The 19,640-nt window shown below is 46.7% G+C and overlaps 1 protein-coding gene across 7 annotated transcripts in view; it reads left to right on the top strand.

Moving 5' to 3' along the window:
- CRACR2A (calcium release activated channel regulator 2A) overlaps positions 1 to 19,640 on the top strand; it is a 136,403-nt gene that overhangs the window by 62,056 nt on the left and 54,707 nt on the right. For all 7 annotated transcript variants that reach the window (XM_010330035.3, XM_074403403.1, XM_074403400.1 and 4 more), the window contains 3 exons: positions 9,117 to 9,228; positions 10,334 to 10,517; positions 14,163 to 14,309. In XM_010330035.3, the coding sequence (XP_010328337.3) occupies positions 9,117 to 9,228; positions 10,334 to 10,517; positions 14,163 to 14,309 (443 nt within the window). The remainder of the gene's footprint in view (positions 1 to 9,116; positions 9,229 to 10,333; positions 10,518 to 14,162; positions 14,310 to 19,640) is intronic.

Raw genomic sequence — 19,640 nt, 5'->3', positions numbered from 1 at the left:
AAAACTCTCAACAAACTATGTATTGAAGAAACATACCTCAAAATAATAAAAGCCATCTGTGGCAGACCAACAGCCAACATCATACTGAATGGTCAAAAGCTGGAAGCACTCCCCCCTTGAAAACTGGCACAAGACACAGATGCCCTTTTTCACCACTCCTATTTAACGTACTATAGGAAGTCCTGGTCAGAGCAATCAGGCAAAAGAAAGAAATAAAAGATATCCAGTTAGGAAGAGAGGAGGTCAAGCTATCCTTGTTTGCAGAAGACACGATCCTATATCTTAAAAACCCCACAGTCTCAGCCCAAAAGCTCCATAAGCTGATAAACAACTTCAGCAAAGTCTCAGGACTTTGTACAAAATCACTAGCACTCCTACACACCAACAGCAGCCAAGCTGAGAGCCAAATCAGGAACACATTCCCATTCACAATTGCCACAAAGAGAATAAAATACCTAGGAATATAGCTAACCAGGAAGGTGAGAGATCTCTGTAAGGAGAACTGAAAAACACTGCTCAGAAAAATTGGAGATGACACAAACAAATGGAAAAACATTCTATGCTCATGGATCAGAAAAAATCAATGTCGTTAAAATGGCCATACTGCCCAAAGCAATTTATAGATTCAATACCATTCCTATCAAACTACCAAGGACATTCTTCACAGAACTAGAAAAAAACTATTTTAAAATCCATATAGAACCCAAAAAAGAGCTCAAATAGCCAAGACAATCCTAAGCAGAAAGAACAAAGCTGGAGGCATAACATTACCTGACTTCAAATTATATGACAGGGCTATAGTAACCAAAACAGCATGGTACTGAAACAAAAACAGACACATAGACCAATGGAACAGAGTAGAGAGCCCCGAAATAAGACTGCACACCTACAACCATCTGATCTGTGACAAAGCTAACAAAAACAAGCAATGAAGAAAGGACTCTCCATTCAATAAATATAATGCTGGGATAACAGGCTAGCCATATGCAGAAGATGGAAACTGGACCCCTTCCTTACATTGTATACAAAAATTAACTCAAAATTGATTACAGACTTAAATGTAAAACCTAAAATTATTCAAAAAAAAAAAAGAAAGAAAAAGAAAAACCAAAACCTGGAAGACAACCTAGGCAATACAGTTCTGGACATAGGAATGGGCAAGGATTTCATGATGAAGATGCCAGAAGCAATGGCAACGAAAGCAAAAATTGACAAACGGAATCTAACTAAACTAAAGAGCTTCTGCACAGCAAAAGAAACTATCAACAGAGTAAACACACAACCTACAGAATGTTTGCAAATGTTTGCAAACTATGCACTGCCAAAGTCTAATATTCATCGTCTATAAGGAACTTAAATTTATAAGAAATAAGCAATCCCATTTAAAAGTGGTCAAAAGACATGAACAGACACTTTTCAAAAGAAGGCATGCATGCATCCATCAAGCATGTGAAAAGGGGTTCATCACTAATCATTAGAGAAATGCAAATCAAAACCACAATGAGATGCCATCTCACACCAGTCAGAATGGCTATTATTAAAAAGTCAAAAAATAACAGGTGCCGGCAAGGTGGCAGAGCTAAAGGAACACTTATACACTGTTGGTGGAGGGTAAATGAGTTCAACCATTGGAGAAAGCAATGTGGCAATTCATCAAAAACCCAGAAACCGAACTACCATGGACCCAGCAATCCCATTACTGTACTGACTATATACCTGAAGGAATATAAGTCATTCTGACACAAAGACACGGCACACTGTTCACAATAGCAAAGACATGGAATCAAACTAAATGCCTATCAATGGTAGACTGGATAAGGAAAATGTGATACATATACACCATGGAATATTCTGTAGCCATAAAAAAGAACAAGATCATATCTTTTGTGGGCATATGGGTAGAGCTGGAGGCCATTATCCTGGGCAAACTAATTCAGGAACAGAAAATCAAATGCATGTTCTCATTTATAAGTGGGAGCTGAAGGATGAGAACATATGGACACATAGCGGAAAGGGACAACACACACTGGAGCCAGCTGGACAGTGGAGGGTGACAGGAGGGAGAGGATCTGCGAAAATAACTAATGGGTACTAGTCTTAACACGTGAGTGATGAAATAACATGTACCGTAAACCTCCATGACACAAGTTTACCTATATAACAAACCTGCACATATGCCCCTGAACTTAAAAGTTGAAAGAAAGAGAGAGTGAGAGAGAGAGAGAGAGAGAGAGAGAGAGAGAGAGAGAGAGAGGAAGAAAGAGAGAGGAAGAAACAAAGAAAGAAAAGAAAGAAAGAAAGAAAAGAAAGAAAAAAGGAAGGAAGGGGAAAATGGAATGAGAGGAGTAAGTCCCTCCTCTAGGGCTGTTTTTCTTCTTATTATTACAAAAAACTATTTGTGGATGGTGTAATTGGCTTCACAATTGTCAAGGGGGCGGGGAGACTGCCACGTGATCTGAGCTTACCAGTAAGTAGCCAGCCCATCCAGATAAAGCAGGGACCACAGGAAGAAAGAGCAGGATGCTTGAGCTGTTTTTACTAGGGGTCCCTGAGAAACCTGGAGAAACCCAGGAGGAGCCGAAGGTGGATTGCACTCAGACTAGGAGCACAGCGGTCTTCTGCTTGAGGCTCCCTGTACACATGTTCTGCTCCAGGGACAACAGATGATGGACATTGACCTGCATTAACAGAGTTTAGGCAGTCCTCTGCCTCCCTAGTGACTCCTCAGGTGTCACCCTGTCCTCCATGAGGAACCTCTCTGGGTTTCATGGGGACCTCTCCAGACAGAAATGGGGCAGATGTTGCTTTGCAGGGTTAGGTCTGGTGCAGTACCCTGGAAACTTCATGCAGGGCTGAGTCAGTCCTGCCTCAGAGGAAAGGACAGAAGATAAGGCTGCAGAGAGCGTGAAGAGACTCCATCAGCAGGGAGAAGGAGATGGGGAGAGGATGGGCAGGAAATCTCTCCGAGAAAACCTGGAGCCTCAAAAACTCTGTTTCCCTGATTTTTTGGAGGCGTAAAAGGATTGTCTACCAACACCAAGCACCTGCCTCCCCAACACGGCCCAGAATTCTTGTCTATGCTAAACTTAAGAGTCACTGAGAGTTGGCAAACTAACCCAATCTGAGCCGCTACCTGTCTTTGTAAGTAAAGTTTTATAGGAGCACAGATGTGCTCATTCTTTTATGTGTTTTCCATGGCTACTGTCACACTGCAGTGGCAAAGTGAAGTCGTTGTGACAAAGACTGAATGACCCACAAAGCCTCAAATATGCACTCTGGCTGTTTTCAGAAAAAGCTAGCTAACTCCTGATTTAGGTTAACTAGAAAACTTTCGAAGATTTTTGTAGTAAATTAACTTGGGTTTTAATCCTCAATCTGCAACTTATTAGTTACATGAATTTGTGTGAGTCTCTTAACCCCTCTAGACTATAGTTTCTCAGCTGTGAATTATTTATAGCTACCTCCCAGCGTTAAAAGAGAATTGAATGAGCTTAAGCATGTAGCACACTTAGCCCTGAGACTGGGACCTGGAAATCCCTGGAAATGCACTGTGCATGAACCATGTCTCAGCCTAGTCCCTGCTGTCCTCTGCACTGTGATCATGTTTAATTGTGGTAAAATACAGTTTACCATTGTAACCATTTTCTAAGCACGCAGCTCAGTGACATTAAGTACATTCATTTTCTTCTACGACCACCGTTACCGTGTATCTCCAGAACTCTTTTTACCTTGCAAAACAGAAACTCTGGACCCATAAAACAATGTCCTCATTTTACCTACTCCCAGACCCTGGCAACCACCATTCTACCTTCTGTGTCTCTGAATTTGGCTACTCAAGGTATCCTACATAGGTGGAGTTATATAATATTTGTCCTTTTGTGACTGGCTTATTTTGCTTAGTATAATGTCTTCAAGTTTCATCCGTATCGTAGCATGTGTCAGAATATTTTTAAAGGCTGAATAATATTCCATTGTATGTATATACCACATTTTGTTTCTCCATTCCTGTGTCAGTCCATACCTGGGTAGCTTCCACCTGTTGGCTATTTGTGAATAATGGTGACATGGCTTTCCATTCTTTTGGGTACATGCCCAGAAGTGGAATTGCTGGATCATAGGATAATCCTATTTTGTGAAGGTTTTGAGGAGACACCGTACAATTTTATACGATGGCTGCACCATCACACTGTAACGTTAAGATGCAAGTTGTCTATCCTGTCTTAGAGAAAAGAAATGGGCATTTCTGCTGGAAAGGGAACCTTTCACTCATATCCAGCTGCCGGATATGAGCTGGACATGAGTGGAAGGTTCTTCTCTGTGTACAGTCTACATGAATCCTGACACTTTTGCCTCCTAGAGGACATAAGGCAGTGTGACATTTTCACGACTACGCCAAATGTCATGCTTGGGGTTAGGTTCCATCCTGTGCTGAGGTCTGGAGGAGTGGGTGGATGAGCAGAAAGAAGACTCGAGGCGCCGTAGTCAGGTGAACGTGGTTTTAGCCAGCAGCAGGTCTCATCAACAGCTTTCTCACACAGTCCACCCTGTCTTGGCTGCAGCTCCCACACACAGCCATGTGCCTGGCTCTTCCTTGCCTTCAGGGTCAGCAGCTTAACTCTGTCTCTCTTTGGGCGTGTGTTCTGGCTCCCCAGTGTCTGTCTACAAAGAAGACAGCTCTGACTTTCTCTGGGCACAAGCACACCTGCACAGTGTCAGCTGGGCAGGTATGCCTTTTACAGACAATAGTGGCCTGGAGCCAAGTGATGGCCTTCTCCTGTGATGGCTGTGTGGCGGTGATAACAAATGGAGTTACATGCCTGTGCTCTAAACTCACTGAGTCACGCGGGATGTGAACATTCTACCTTGGTCTCTCCTTGACCAAAGCACAGCCATGTTGCTTACAGGGTATGGAGGCATTTTTGACTGAAACGACTGCTGAGGGAAGTGCTGCTGGCATCTAGCAGGCAAAGCCCAGGGATGCTGCTGCATGTCCTATAAGACACAGGATGGTCCCTCCCTTACTTTCCCCTCCACTGCTCCCTTAACAAAAAATTGTCCTCTCCAAAATGTCAGTAGTGTAGAGGTTGAGAAACTCTGGCCTATACCAGGTAATCAGCCCAAGCCAAGCACATCAAGGCCCAATGCAGATAAAGGTTGTCCTGGAGCGATTTGGTATAGCTGAGCTGTACCACAGAGAAAAGGGTGGTTGGTGCTGGAATGGGGGTCTGAAAAGAATGCTGTGGATGCCCCAGAAGGACGAACAGTGTAATTCTGGACATAAACATGGATATCCTCTGATTTTCTCCTTAATAAAAATGTCATGGAAGCGTGTTTGAAGCTATGCGACCGTATGCTTTAAGCTACCTGAGGTATGTTTCTGGGCTGGTGACCAGGAAGGTAACGGAGTCTGGCAGGAATGCAACAGAAGACATCATTTTCCCGCGGCTCTGGAGCATGAACTCTCAGTACTGCTGCTGTAGATGCTTCATGTTCCAGGTCCTGGAAGTTTGCCAGTCACTATAAGTCTTGCTGAGAATCAGCAGTTGGGCTGGTCAGGATCCGGAGGTGTGAGGTGTAGACCAGCACTCTACATAGGAGCTCAGGGTCTCCTGCCATTCTTAGTCAAGCACTTATTTACGCCTTCCTTCAACACTTACCTAAGTAGTCCCTATTTGTCAGCATTGGGCTAGATCCTGGGGACACAACAATGCCTAACGAATGAGGTCCCCCTTCCGGGAGCACTGAAGGAGCAGACATCCATCAACTAATCACATGTATCCGTATATAAAATGCTCACGGAGATAAGACTTATGAAGAGGAGAAATGTAGTTTGGGGAGCTTGTATAACCTGACCTAACCTGGGGAGTTGCAAGGGCCTTACGGAGGAAGTGATGCAGGAGCCGAGAGTGAAGGAAGAGTGAGGCTGGTGTTGAGCCACAAAGTTCTCAAGAGCTCCTGGGCCACGGGCAGTGTGAATAGGAAGCTGAGAGCTTCCTTGTGCCTCTCTGTTTCCCTGGTCCGCCCTTCTGGGTGTGGGAAAATGCTGTGAGTGCAGCAGGATCTCCGGAAGGCTGGGTCTTGGTGGTGCTGGCAAGAGAGACTTTGTGTTATGATTTTGGTGGTGCTGGTGGGGGTGGGGGTGGGAGGTAATGAAGGTGAGGGAATTACAGAGTGAATGCACTGGAGAACTATTAGACAGTTGCTCAAGCCCTGGTCGGAAAATCAATTCTTTTCCCAGCTGTGGTCTCCGCTGTGACTTTAGGCAAATCTCGGCGCCTCACAGGCCTGTTGCACAGTGGAATAAATAATCTCACTGCCCTGCACCCTGCTTATCTCACTTGGTTAAAAATGTAAATAGTATCAGGGGACCATACCAGAAGAAGCTGGTTCTCCATGACTCTGCAGGCCCCGAGCAGAGCGATAAATAAGAGATAATTATGGTTATTGAGACTAAAAGATTTCTCAAAGAGGGCCAGGAAAACAAGGTTAAAGAATCAGGTGTAGTAGCATTGCAGAGAAGGCTGAAGAAGCGCTCAGCACTAATCTGCCGGGACATGAAGAGTGAGAATTGCTTGAAACCTATAATATTGCTTTCCCCATCTTCACTGAGAACAGAAGGAGGAAACTGGCTTCAGCTGTAGACAAGAAGGACTGGTCTTAGACAACGGGAGGATTTGGGGTTGGAAGTGCTGCGAGATTCAGGAATGATGCCTAGGGTGAGCTGCGAACTAGCCTCTCCTGGTTCATGCCAACGAGAAAAAGATGTATGGGGTGTGTGGGTGAAAGGCATGTGGAGGAGGGTCCCGTTGATCTCTGGAATTTTCTGGCAGCTCATCTGTAGCTCCAGCCCAGTGTGAGAGACCACATTTTGAATCAGATCCGGCAATCCTAGGCTGAGGGTGGGGAAGGAGGAAGGATTATCCCAAGGAAGGACTGGAACGTGAGCGTGACAGGAGCTTGAGCTTTTATCATACCTCAGGCGTGATGCTTTTGATTTCGAGTGAAGCTAATAGAATCTCTGCTTGCGAAATCGACTCTCTCCTCACCCCGTATTCTTCTACTGTAGCCTTTGAGACAGCTGGTTTATGGATTGTTGATACGTCAGAGATTTTGCTGAATGCTAAGCAGATGTACTTCTAGAATCTTTGCACACTCTCTCACTCTCCTCCCATTTTTGAAAAGCCCATTCATATTTAATTCAATTCTTCCAAATGGCTTCCACGTCAGCCTGTCTTCCCACTTTGTAATGCGTCGTAGTCTCCCTTAATGCATGTACCTGCCAAATTAAGCTTTATGGCGTATCAGCTAAAACTGCCATAGGATCAAGCCAAGTGTTCTTGCCAGTTATGTTATGGGCTTTCCCACCTGCCAGCTTTTATATTGCTGGGTTGGTTTATACCTTTCTTCCTACAAAGCCCTGTGTTCATTCTCTTCGGCTGTCAGTCACTTCCACACTGGCAGTTTTGCATAGTTACCCCTTAGGTAACTGAGAGGAAGGGAGATGGTTGGCTGATATAATGTTTAGCTAATTATTTTTCCCTTTTTTGTAGTAATGGCATTTGGCCATGTTGCCCAGGTTGGTCTCAAACTCCTGAGCTCAAGTAATCTGCTTGCCTCGGCCTCCCAAAGTGCTGAGATTACAGGGATGAGCCACTGGGCCTGATCTTAGTTTTTTTTTTTTTTTAAAACAAGGTCTTGCTCTGTCACCCAGGCTAGAATGCAGTGGTGTCACCTTGGCTCACAGCCGCCTCGATCTCCTGGGCTCAAGTGATTCTCACACCTCAGCCTCCCAAGTAGCTGGGACTACAGATGCACGCCACTGTGCCCAGCTAGCCTTTTTGTTTATTTTTTGTAGAGATGGTCTCACTATGTTGGCCAGGCTGAGAACTCTCTGGGGAGTTCTCATTTGGACACCCAGATAATTTGGGCATAAGGAGACACTTGCTTCAACTATGCAAATTAGCCTTGGCCTCAGGCCATTGCACATCAGGCGGAAGGCCAGAAGAGAGCAGCAGCAGCTCAGCTACTTTGCTCCTGAACCCATCAATTGGTCTCTGCCCTTCCGTCCTTGTGAGGTCTGAGTCTGTTCTAGACTCAAGCCCGGCGATGACCTCCTCACACCGTCCTGTCCAGTCCCCTCTAACACACAGCTACTCTTGGGGGCTTGATGCCTTAAGCCAATGGCAGTTGACATCTTATTAGGAATTCCTTATCAGTCAGCAGGGAGCAGGAGTGGAACCTGGATGTGGGTCCTGGGTGTGGGTCATTCAGAGGTATGCAGGGGAATTATCCCACATCCCCTCAGAGCTCAGGGACCAAAATGTGTATCCACAGACACTTACAAATGCAGTGCCGAGGCACTGGGACACCAGGGGCCTCCAGCAGGAGAGGACTCTAGGAGTAAATGATCCACACCTGCATCATGGAATGGGGGGGGAAAGGGGACTTGGGAAGACAGGGTTTGAAGCCTGGCTCTGCCGTGCACTCCTTGAGCGGCCTCAGTGGGCCGTGAATCTCTCTCAGTCTCTCTCTGTCTCTCTCTGTCTCTCTGCCTCCCTACTGCTTTTTATTGAATGCATTCTCTGTGCAGGCACTGTTAAACATTCGTGATCGCGTTTAACTTTACAACACCACGCCTATGGCTATTATCCTGAAAGCATTTGGTCCTGTACCGTTTGAGTCCTTTACAGATGTTGAGAGTGCTGGCTTTGGAATCAGAACTGGATGTGACTCCTGGCTATGTCGTTACTAGCCATGTGATTTTGGAGCAGGGGATGGCACCACAAACTTCATCTATAAAACAGAGATAATAGTGCCTAGCTCAAAGCGTTGTCATGGGAATTAAATGCAGATAGATAGATAAATGCATATTGAATATTTATTTATAAATCATCTAGCAAATTGCTTAGTACATTAGTAGGCACCCAATCAATGGTAGTTGTGCTAACATGCAAAGGAGGAGAGGGATGGCGAAGCAGTCTGGATGCAGAATCTTGCTACTGGTTTTTGTAGGACTGCGCCGAACTCTAGACATGTTTTGAAAGAAGGCTTTGCAGTCCCAGGTCACCCCCACTGTGAGGGTCAGCGTTAACCAGTACACTCTGGGTTGTTTTCAGAGGCTGCATAAGGAGCTACCGCTCAGTCTGGAGGAACTGGAGGATGTGTTTGATGCCCTGGATGCTGATGGCAATGGCTATCTGACCCCAGAGGAGTTCACTACTGGATTTAGTAAGTTCTGATGGGTGCTGGGGACCTCAGGGTTATGGGTCTACCTAATGCTGTATAAGGTGTATTCCGGCTTCTTCTAGATCTGGTGGGGCACGTAGTAAAGCTTTACTGCCCTCCTTGAGGGACCTGGGGTACAGAGTCTCCAGGCTCTGGATCGCTTGGGCCTCCTCACATGCCTGTCCCAACTGCTTACATTGCTGCTTGTTCAGTGCCCCCTGCACTGTCACTACCAAGTTTCCTCCCACTGGGACTGGCAAGGGAGATGGACAGAAGCTCTGTAGAAGGCATGGCGTAAAAGGGGGGTTTGAGAGGAGATTTGCGCCTCTGCTTTTCTGCCTGGATAGAAAAGTGGCCAGAAAGTGGGACAACTGGATGGTTCATTCCTACCCAAGTCTGGCTGAATCTTCCAGGTTGAGGGATAACAGCTATCAGAGGAATTTCTAAAAGGTTTGAATGGACTAGCCTTTCTCAGGGTAACCTGGAGGAAGGAAAATTGAGATCTATGAACAATATAAAGAAACCAGACACACTATCCTATCAGATACATCAAAGGCAAATTTTACCACACATCTGCCTCATGTGCGGGGCCGTGTCATTTTCTTAGAAGGATCTGATGCCTTTGCTGAACTTCGGGAGCTTCTGCTTCACTTAGGAGGATAAGACAGAGTGCTGTAATACCAGACAGCATGAGTATGGAGAAAGTACACTGGAAACCGTTAGGGAGCTTGTAGATGCGAAGTCTAGTGATGCTAGCGGGGGCATGACTCGGAGGACTGCCTCTGCAGTCAGGGTGCTGGAACGCAGTGGAGGGAAAGGCCTTGTTGCTTAAAGAAGAAATCAACAAGAGATGCATTCTAAGCCAGATGTTAAGAGACTGAGAACCACAAAGGAGACACCATACCTGTCTTGCATTATGCCTTTCCTAGATTCTAGCATCACTGGTGGGGTGCTTGTGGAAGTGGAAAAGACCCAGAACCTGAGACTGGAAGGGCTTTCCCTGTCCTTCTCTCAGATGAACCTTCGGTGATCCCTGGCAGCTGAGAAGGCCGAGCTGTTCCTGGGTGGGTACGGTCTGATTCAGATCCTTGTGTCCTGCACCCCCTAGGTCACTTCTTCTTCAGCCAGAATAACCCAAGTCAGGAAGATGCAGGTGAGCAGGTGGCCCAACACCACGAAGAGCAGGTGTATCAGTCCAGAGGGGAGGAGGGTCTGGGAGACATGGATGAAGACGAGGAAGCCCAGTTCCAGATGCTGATGGACAGACTTGGAGCCCAGAAGGTTTTGGAAGAGTAAGTGGTGACGGTGGTTTATAGAATGGAGACCAGCCTTTTAGAAACCTCTTCCTGTGCCCATTCAACAATTAACATTTATTAACCATGTGGTGCTGGTCCCTGCCCATGGTGCTGCTAACTGGGGCCTGTCCTTTGTGATGACCTGGCCGTGTGTTGGGCTCTGTCTCTGCTTTTTACATTTTTTTTTTCTTTAGGAAACATTCCCATTCTCCTTCTCTCCCACCCCGTCTACCTTCCTCACACCCGCAGGGCATCATCCTCAAGTCCTTGGCTCAGCCTGGCTCCCCAGGGGACGCTCACACATCATCAGGCTTTCCCATGCCTTCAGGGTTTTTCACAGACTTCTCCCTAAGGCTTCCTATCACTGTCAGCTGCCCCAGCATCTTTACCTCCAGCAGAGCCACTCCTGGGTCTCTAGAGCTACGTGCCCCCCAGCTGCCCCAGCTGTGGGCACCTTCCTGGCAAAAGCCCGTCACATGGAGGCATCTGCACACTGTGTCCACAGCAAACCAAGCTTGTACAGGAGCCAAGGTGGAAAATTAACCAGTTCTTAGCAGGCCACTAGTTGGAACATTTGAGATGGCTGGACCTCAAACAAAACGTAATTGCCCCCAACACTTTTTTTTTTTTCCTGAGAAGTGCTTTGGAATAGACACATGGATCTAAGCCCTGACATTTAAGTAAATAAAATAAGTAAAATGTGATGTATAGCTAGTAGAAACCAGTCAGAGGGCCTGAAAGCATGTAATACCTTCTGCCCCTTTACCCTTTGCCTTTGGCCTTTTTGTTTTGGGGTCTCTAGGTCTTGGGCTGGGTGTGTGTTTCCTGCAGGGTGAGAATGCCCTGATGTTTCTGAGCTTGGGAAAAGAAGGGGCTGTGGTGGAAAATGATAAAGAGAGAAGAGACCTATATACGATTTGCAGGCTGAAGCTCTGTCAATTACATATATATATATATATATATATATATATATATATATGTATGTATGTATGTATATCTCTGTGTGTGTGTGTATATATATATGTTTTTTTTTTTAATTGCATTTTAGTTTCTGGGGTACATGTGAAGACCATGCAGGATTGTTGCATAGGTACATACATGGCAATGTGGTTTGCTGCCTCCATCCCCATCACCTACATCTGGCATTTTTCCCCATGTGGCATTTTTCCCCATGTTAGCCCTCCCCGACTCCCTACCCTCCGCTGTCCCTCCCCATCCCCCTCCACAGACCTCAGTGTGTGATGCTCCCTTCCCTGTGTCCATGTGTTCTTATTGTTCAACACTCACCTATGAGTGAGAACATGCGGTGTTTGATTTTCTTAGCAAACAATTTGGTAAACTGTGGCAGAATTGGGAAAGGCTGGCAGAGTGTGTTCCAGGCAAGAAAGGGACAGGCAAAGGCGTAGGAAAGATCTTGGTGGGGGTGCTGCACAGGCACAGGAAGTGCGACTCAAAACCAGCAGCAACAGCAGCTTTGCTGCGTGCCTAGAAGGGGCTAGAGCAGGTGTGGATCACAGAGGTTGCAGCTAGGCAAGTGGAAAGGGCACAGGTGGGTGGGAAGCTCATTAGTTATACACCTGACTCAGCTTCTCAGCTTCTCCAAGAACAGGAGGCCAGAGCACAGAGACTGTTCCTGGTGACCATGCGACACATCCTCCTGGAGAAGGAGTCATAATAGTATATTATGTAGTCATAATAGTATACACATTTATTTCATGTCATATTTGGGAATTAGCATACAGTTTTAAAACAATGCTGATTACAGAACACAGTATCAATGGCACTAGTCCCATTCATGAGGGCTCTGCCTTCAAGATCTGATCACCTCTTTCAAAGGCCTCAACCACTGATACCATCATGTTGGGGGTTAGGCTTTAAACACATGAATTTGTAGGAGATATAAACATTCAGACCACAGCAGGGAAACCTGCCACAGGAATGGGAGGTCACCACCCATTTCTCACTGGGCCTCTTCTCTGCAGGACGTAGAGAGTAATGTCCATGCCACAGGAGCATTGCTAGTATAGCGCTGTCAAATATCACCTCTGAAGAAAGTTTCTAAAATATAATGCTTATTACACTAGCACAAATAATGTTATTCTTCATCCTGAGGATTCCTGGGGAGCCAACATGAATTTTGGTGACAGATTGTCAAGGTGCAGATGACTGAAATGGACCAGCAAATTTTGGAAAGAGCTCAAGAAAAGTATAGGCATATAGATAACTTTATTCTCATAAAACGATGTTCATAAGTGATTTTCCTTAATTAAATGTGAAATGTGCATTACATAAAGTCTCAAAGTTTAACAAGAAAGTCAAAATGTAATTATATTGAAAGGATGGAAGGAGGTGAAGGACTTATATTTTCAATAGCCATAAATTTGAAAGATTAAGACACAGAGTGAATATTTAAGTAACAAAAGACTGAGAAGACAGTGAACTGAGCTAGTTATTACATCTTGTTATATAAATGTGAAAAAAGTATTGGAAAATATACATGTGCCTGTTAACTTAAAAAATCAAAAACCTGATTGTTTGGGGGATAAGATTTATATTTATTCTCTACTTCGCTAGAATAAAGTTGAATAGGTTATTTGTAATAAAATAGCCTATGAAATTTCACTTGAATACTACTTTTATTGTTATGTAACTTTCGAACTTGATACTATAACACTCTATTGCTTGCTAGCTGTGAGAAATTGTTAACTTCTATTGAATTAAAACCTATTCTCTTTCAGATTTATGTTTAACTTAGCTTGATCATAGGCTATAAACTTTTTAGTTTCTCCAGAAAGGGAGAACAGGGTGTCTCCTCCTCATTCCCTCCCTGGGTTTCAGCCTGAGCCCATGTGTCTCCGTCGCTGAGCTGTGTACACACGTGCCTCTGTGCCTTTGTCTATCAGCCCTCGATCTCCCGAATCTCTCTCACCCTGTCTTTCTGTGTGAGCACATCTTTCAGACTCGCTCTTTCCCTTCTTTTTGCCTGTCAGTCATCCCTGGTGCCACCAGGCCCCAGTGGGGTGCTGCATATTCTCTTCCCTTTCTGCAGCGACAATTGCTTTCTGCCATCCATCACATGGCAGGTCTACCTCTCAGCAGTGAGGACCATCCTTCCTGGGGGGCAACAAGCTCTCTCCTTTAGCTCCATAGCATGTGTCCTCATACGCACCAGGCTCCCATCCTCCTGTCTTCCTCCCGGCATTTGGAGATGCACCTGAGCATGTTTCTGAGCATGCTCAACCCCATGAGCCCGTCGTGAAGGACATGGGAGAACGGAACCAGCAGAGCGAGATGGGGAGGGAAGCCAACATTGGAGTCAGACAGCCCCGAGCTGGACCCCTGACTCCATCAGTTACTGCTGGGTGATCTTAGACAGCTTGCTCCACCTCTCTTCACCTGCTTCCTCATCCGTAAATGGGGTAATTGCAGCTCCTGCCTCGTAGGGTTACTGTGAGGACAAGATGAGCTGATATCCATGAGTCTCCCCGCATGCAGCAAGCCTTCAGTCCACGTTAGCTACGGTCATCTTTATACTTATTCTGACGGCACTGTTTCCGGCTGTCAGTTTCCTATCTGGGAACCTCTGTATTTCCCACGGAGCCTTGTTTCCATGCTTCTACATGAACGTCCCTTCTCTTGCAGTGAAAGTGATGTCAAGCAGCTCTGGCTGCAGCTGAAGAAGGATGAGCCTCATTTACTATCCAACTTTGAAGATTTCCTGACCAGAATCTTCTCTCAGCTCCAAGAAGCCCATGAGGAGAAGAATGAACTGGAGTGTGCCCTAAAAAGGTGGGTACCCCAGCGTCCGCTGCTTTCTGTAACTATATGTGAAAAAGAGAGATACACAGTGCACTTTCTCTTAGGTCTCCTGCCAAAACATTCTGTGATGACTCCTTATTGCTGTCTGCCGAAGTGGGGACCGGGCCCTATGTCTCTCACGATAATGTGTATTTTTAAGCTCTCCCTCACCTTGATAAGCTATATGGTAGGCCGTATTCTAAATACTTTTCGTACACTAGTTAATTTAGTTCTCACCACAATCCTTTGAAGCAGGGACTGGTTATCATTTTGCACGTTTATTATCTGCACACTTTGCAGGTGGAGGGATGGAGACCCAGAAAGTTTAAGTAGTATGCCCCGGAAGGCACAGCTTGTAAACAGCAGAGCCAGGGCTCGGGGTGAGCTAGCCAGGTGCCCGCAACCAGAAGAAAAATCCCTCCGCTTGTCTCCAGGCAGCAAGGCCCCGGCACACGGGGCCATTCCCCAGTGCCAGATCAGTCCACTTTGCAGAGGTGGTGTGTGTGGTAAGGTGATCTATAGTCCTGCTGAATGTCCCTCTTCCTGACCGCTATCTCCCATCATGGCCTCATGTCTCCGTCTGTCCTGTTTGCTTCCATGGCCTCTCCAGAAGACAGGACCAGGCAAGTCAAACAACAATCGAAGAAGCTGCTGAAGAACTGAACCAGAGTCAGAACAGGCGCGTGTATCACAAAACTGAGGCAAGCCTGCTGGATACCAGTCTCTTCATGAGAATTAATGCATGGCTATCGGTGCTGTGCTGTTCGTAGTTCTTTAACACATTGACAGCCATGAGCTTGCATCTTGTGAACATGGCCTTAGATGTGGTATAACTAGGGATGGTTCATAACCTTGAAGGCGAGGCCAAAACACAGGGCTGGATCTGAGTAGGGCTTGGAAGTATACAGAGGAGGCCCTGCCCCATGCCTCTGCTATGAAATCTGGCCCACACCCAGAGATTTGCTCATATTCTGTAGGAATCCTCAACAATCCCATGGCTAGGCAGTTCCACAGGCCACCTGCTCCTCTATTCAGACACTTCTAGCAAAGCCTGGAAGGCGGTTTCAGAGTCTATGCTGAAATGGTCTTAGAGCAAGCATGCAGCCTCTAATTGGATAAGAAGAGATCAGCCTGTGTCTTGCTGTGTAGATCATCTATTTATACATTATTGTAAGTCCCATCTCCTTTTCATCCTGTGCCTCCCCGACCTTAACTCTAAAAATAGCTTGTTGAGGTCCATTACATATACACAGATCTGGGGAGAAAAGACTTTTAGGACTCTGCATTATGAGGAAGTTGAGGCCCAGTATCATTGGGGAAACATGGTTTGGCTGGAGGATAGTTAAGAACATTCTGGAGAGAGGCTCCCAAAGTTCAGAGAAGGAAAGAATTAAAGGGTATATTTTTATGAAGCCATTTCCTAGTTAAGAATCAGACAGAACTGACTTTGAATACTGATTCTTTCACCTACTAGCTGTGCAACTTAGGACAAGTTGCTTAACTTCCCTGAGTCTTAGCTTCCTTATCTGCAAGATAGGGGTAGGATCCATCTCACAGAGCTGTGAGGATTAAATTAGATAATGCATGTAAGTATTTGGAACAGTGCTGGCATATAAATATTCAATGAATGTCAAAATAATAATTATTAATATTTTAAATAAGTATCTTTGTCAGTCTTAGAGGATTTGTCTGGCTGAAGTGAGACTTTGAGCCTCAGTGTAGTCAGAGGCTAAGTTTAAGGATCCCTGTATCCTTCCAGGCAACAGCAGAGAGATTTGCTGCTCAAAATGGAGTCTGTGGGCCAGCAACATTGGCATCACCTGGAAACATCTTGGGAAGGCAAAGTCTGGCCCCCAGCCCCACTGAATCTGCATTTTAACGGGATGTCCAGGTGCTTAGCATGTAACTTTGGGAAGTAGGAGACTGGGAATCAGGAGTCCGGGGTTTGAGCCACGTATGGCTCTGCAACCAGCCAGCTCTGTGACTCTACTCAAATTTCTTGGCCTTTCTTGAGCCTTGGTTTTCCCATCTGTAAAATGAGGGGCTGGACTAGTTGCTGACCCCACTTCACCCCTTCTCCCCTCTGACCCCAGCACTGATCACCTTGGAGGAGCCACAGCAAAAGGCACGTGGCCTCTCCCAGAGGGGAAGGCCTTCTTCTGTTCTCTAAGGAGATCGTTGCAGTCTGAACCAGTGGGTAATTACCCAGCCTTGGCCTGGCATCTCATCTGCAGGACCACCTCTGCTGGCCAGCATCGCTGCAGGACTAAATAAGTGCCCCTGACCTGCTGGAGAGCTGCTTACCCCTGACATCCATCTTTCAGGGCCCCTGTTAGTGTTTTGTCCTCATTTCTTAATTGCCTGAAAAGTTGTTGAGATAAAAGTCAAGCCGCTCTTGGCTGCATGTGCAAAGCCGGCTCAGCCAAAGTTGACGGCCTCTCCGTGCTCATCCTCAGTCAGTATCCCTGCCAGCTGTGCCTGTCTGGGGTCAGCCGATCAAGGCCCACTCCAGGCTAGGGAGTTGTGTTGGGATTGGGGACTCACTGAACTCTACGGCCAGTCCCATTCCAGAGGTATTTCTGGATGCAGAACCAGAGAACTGCAGACTGTATTGGGCAGGGCACTGAAATCGGAGACAGAACTGGCACATACCAGCTGTGTGACCTCAGGCAACTTGCGTTACCTCTCTGTGCATCCGTTTCCTTATTGGCAACATCTGATATCTTGTATGAGAGCCTCTTTTAGTCTCTTCTATTTTTTTATAAAGAGGTGGGTCACACCTTGCTGGTGGACCTGTCTATAAGGGCACTTGCAGCCCAGACATCAGACAACAGGCTGGAAATCCCAACGGGGTATAGGATATGAAAGTGGGATTATTTGAAAATGACTCAGGGTGAGGTGAAGTGATTCTAAGACATTTAGAAAGTGAGTTTGGAGGTGTAAGGTTGTTTGTGGGAGGGACATTTTCAGGTCTTGGAGATGAAGTAGGAGGAAGCTCTCGGGGATGGCCTGATTTGGGATGGAGCCCAGAGGAATCCCACGGAGAAGAGTTGGTTCTGGTGAGCTGTGAGCATATCTCCCAGTTTCCTCCACTCGCTTACTTTTCAGTATAGGGAATGGCATTTCAACTCCATCTGGCAAATGCATGCCTATCCTGGAAGCTGGAGATGACAGCTCAGGTCGGGATGGCTGCATGTCCGCCCCAGGCCAGGCACCAGGCGGAACACAGTCTATGTGTTACCAGCAGCTAGCATCAAACCAGCACTCCCTCCATGCCAGGGTCTGAGTTAAGCAAAGGGAACATAGAGTCCCTCTCCTTGAGGAGGTCAGAATCACACTGAGGAGACAGCGCTTAGACGCATGGAAATTCTGCTCAAGACAGACCAGAGAATCCCCATGCAAATGAAACATTGAACAGCGTTGCCGTGGGCAGCACAGCTTCTAACTTCTTTCTCCTTGTGCAAACCACACACTTTGTTTCTTTCTCCCACAGGGCCAGAGAAAATGAGGCTGACCTTGGGGGGATTCCGGCCTTATGCAGGTTAGGCAGGACACACACTCCCCGTCCCTAGCATCCCAGACTGGGTCATATCCCCCAGGTCACAGTGTGGCTGTGAGTGGAAAAAGCCCACCCCACCTTCCTCCTCACACTCACCCCCACTTCCTAGGAGGAAGGAGGTGGCAGCTGGAGGTGGCAAGCCCTTGGTAGCTGAGGCCAGGAGAACCCCTCAGAGCGTCCTGGGGCATCGTTAGAAACAACCCAGAGTCCTCTTCACTCATGGCCATGAATTATTTTTTAACCTGCATATCAGAAATAAAGGCAGGACCATTCAGTCTCCCACACCCTGGTCCTTTAGCACAGAGGTTGAAGAAATTTCGAACTTGAGCCCCTCCTGTGCCTCCACTTCTCTCTAAGGAAGGGAGGTGAGACTTCCACTGAGCAGGCCCCCTCTGCATTCACAGTGCAGACGTGGAGAAGGCTTCACACTTTAGCATGAGGGTACCGTATAGATATTGGGAAGAACTTAGCGTTGGGAATTTCTTTGCCCTGGAGAGCATCCCCTGCATTTACCTTTTTCTGGAAGAAAAGCTGAGATCTCCAGGGGTCGTAGAGCTGTGCTGTCTGGAGGCAGAACCACTTTGGGATGCCAGAGGTCCCACCCCAGTGGGGGCCAGTTCCCTTGCTCTGAGGTGGTGGCTTAAAGTCCGTATTTGTGATGTATGAGGGTGAGGCTAAATTAGGCATATCTGAGAGGGATGCTTTGAGCTCTGAAGGAAAGTACTTTGTAGATCAAAGGCCAGCTGCAGGCTGTGCTCTGAGAGGGCTCTGTCTCAATCCTCCGCAGCTTCGTAGCCTGGGAATACCACCTGGCTGCCTGTTTGGCACCATTGGCTGACCATACTCGGCCTTGACAAGCTTAGCAGCAGTCCCCACGCCCTCCTTGGAATCAACTCCTCTCCATGTTTTTCTCTTGCAAACAGCAGACTTCTTGAGACTTTTCCAGTCCAGAGTCGTCTTCTGTGATCACGTTCATTCTGTGAGCATGCTGGGACAGGGGGTGGGAGGAAATGTGTTCCCTTGTCCATCTGAATCAGACCTCAGGCAGTTTCTTGGGAGCTCACAGGCCCTTAAGTTGCAGCCCTTACCAGCTGCTCTTTAGGAACTTCCTGTCCACAGTGATTCCCTGGGCTCTGGGAAGGTGTCCAGACCAGGAGGAAATGCACCTTGCATACTGACAGGCAGCCCCAGCTATGATGGCCTGAGCCCCCCAACACACAAGCCTGAGGATGGGCAGCCTGTGTTGTGGAGCCTCAGGGACAAGAAAGCTGTCCCCAAAGCTTTGCAGGGAAGAGATGTCTTCACATCAACGGGCCCCGCCTCTAGATAGGGCAGCAAGTAAAGCATCATATTCCTGGCTGGTGGCCCTTACAGTCCACAGAGTTCTCAATGCTTAGATTTACCAGAGGATTTTAAAATTAAAAGGTGGATCCCTCTCCACTAGAGAGTCTAATCAGTGTGTTTCAGGGAAGAAGCTAAGGAACACACACACATCCCTGGTGGTTACGATACAGGCAGGATGTACATCACACTTTGAGAAACACGGCTTTAGCCAGTTCTTCCAGAATCTTATCAGCCAGCAAAAGGTACGCCCTGGGGTGCCCTTCCAATCTGTAATGCTAGTACTATTCTTAGGAGAAGTTCTTGGCGAGGACTCTAGGTGACCAGGCTGTGACTTCATCGAATGCGTGTATTCGATGCATTATCTAGAGCACGTTGTGAACATTGCCCTGAGAACAAATTGAAAAGTGAGGACTGTTTGT

Source organism: Saimiri boliviensis, chromosome 7, assembly GCF_048565385.1.
Source record: "Saimiri boliviensis isolate mSaiBol1 chromosome 7, mSaiBol1.pri, whole genome shotgun sequence".
NCBI lineage: Eukaryota > Metazoa > Chordata > Mammalia > Primates > Cebidae > Saimiri > Saimiri boliviensis.
The sequence above is the reverse complement of the archived record's forward strand: the minus strand, read 5'-3'. Positions and strand labels throughout refer to the sequence as shown.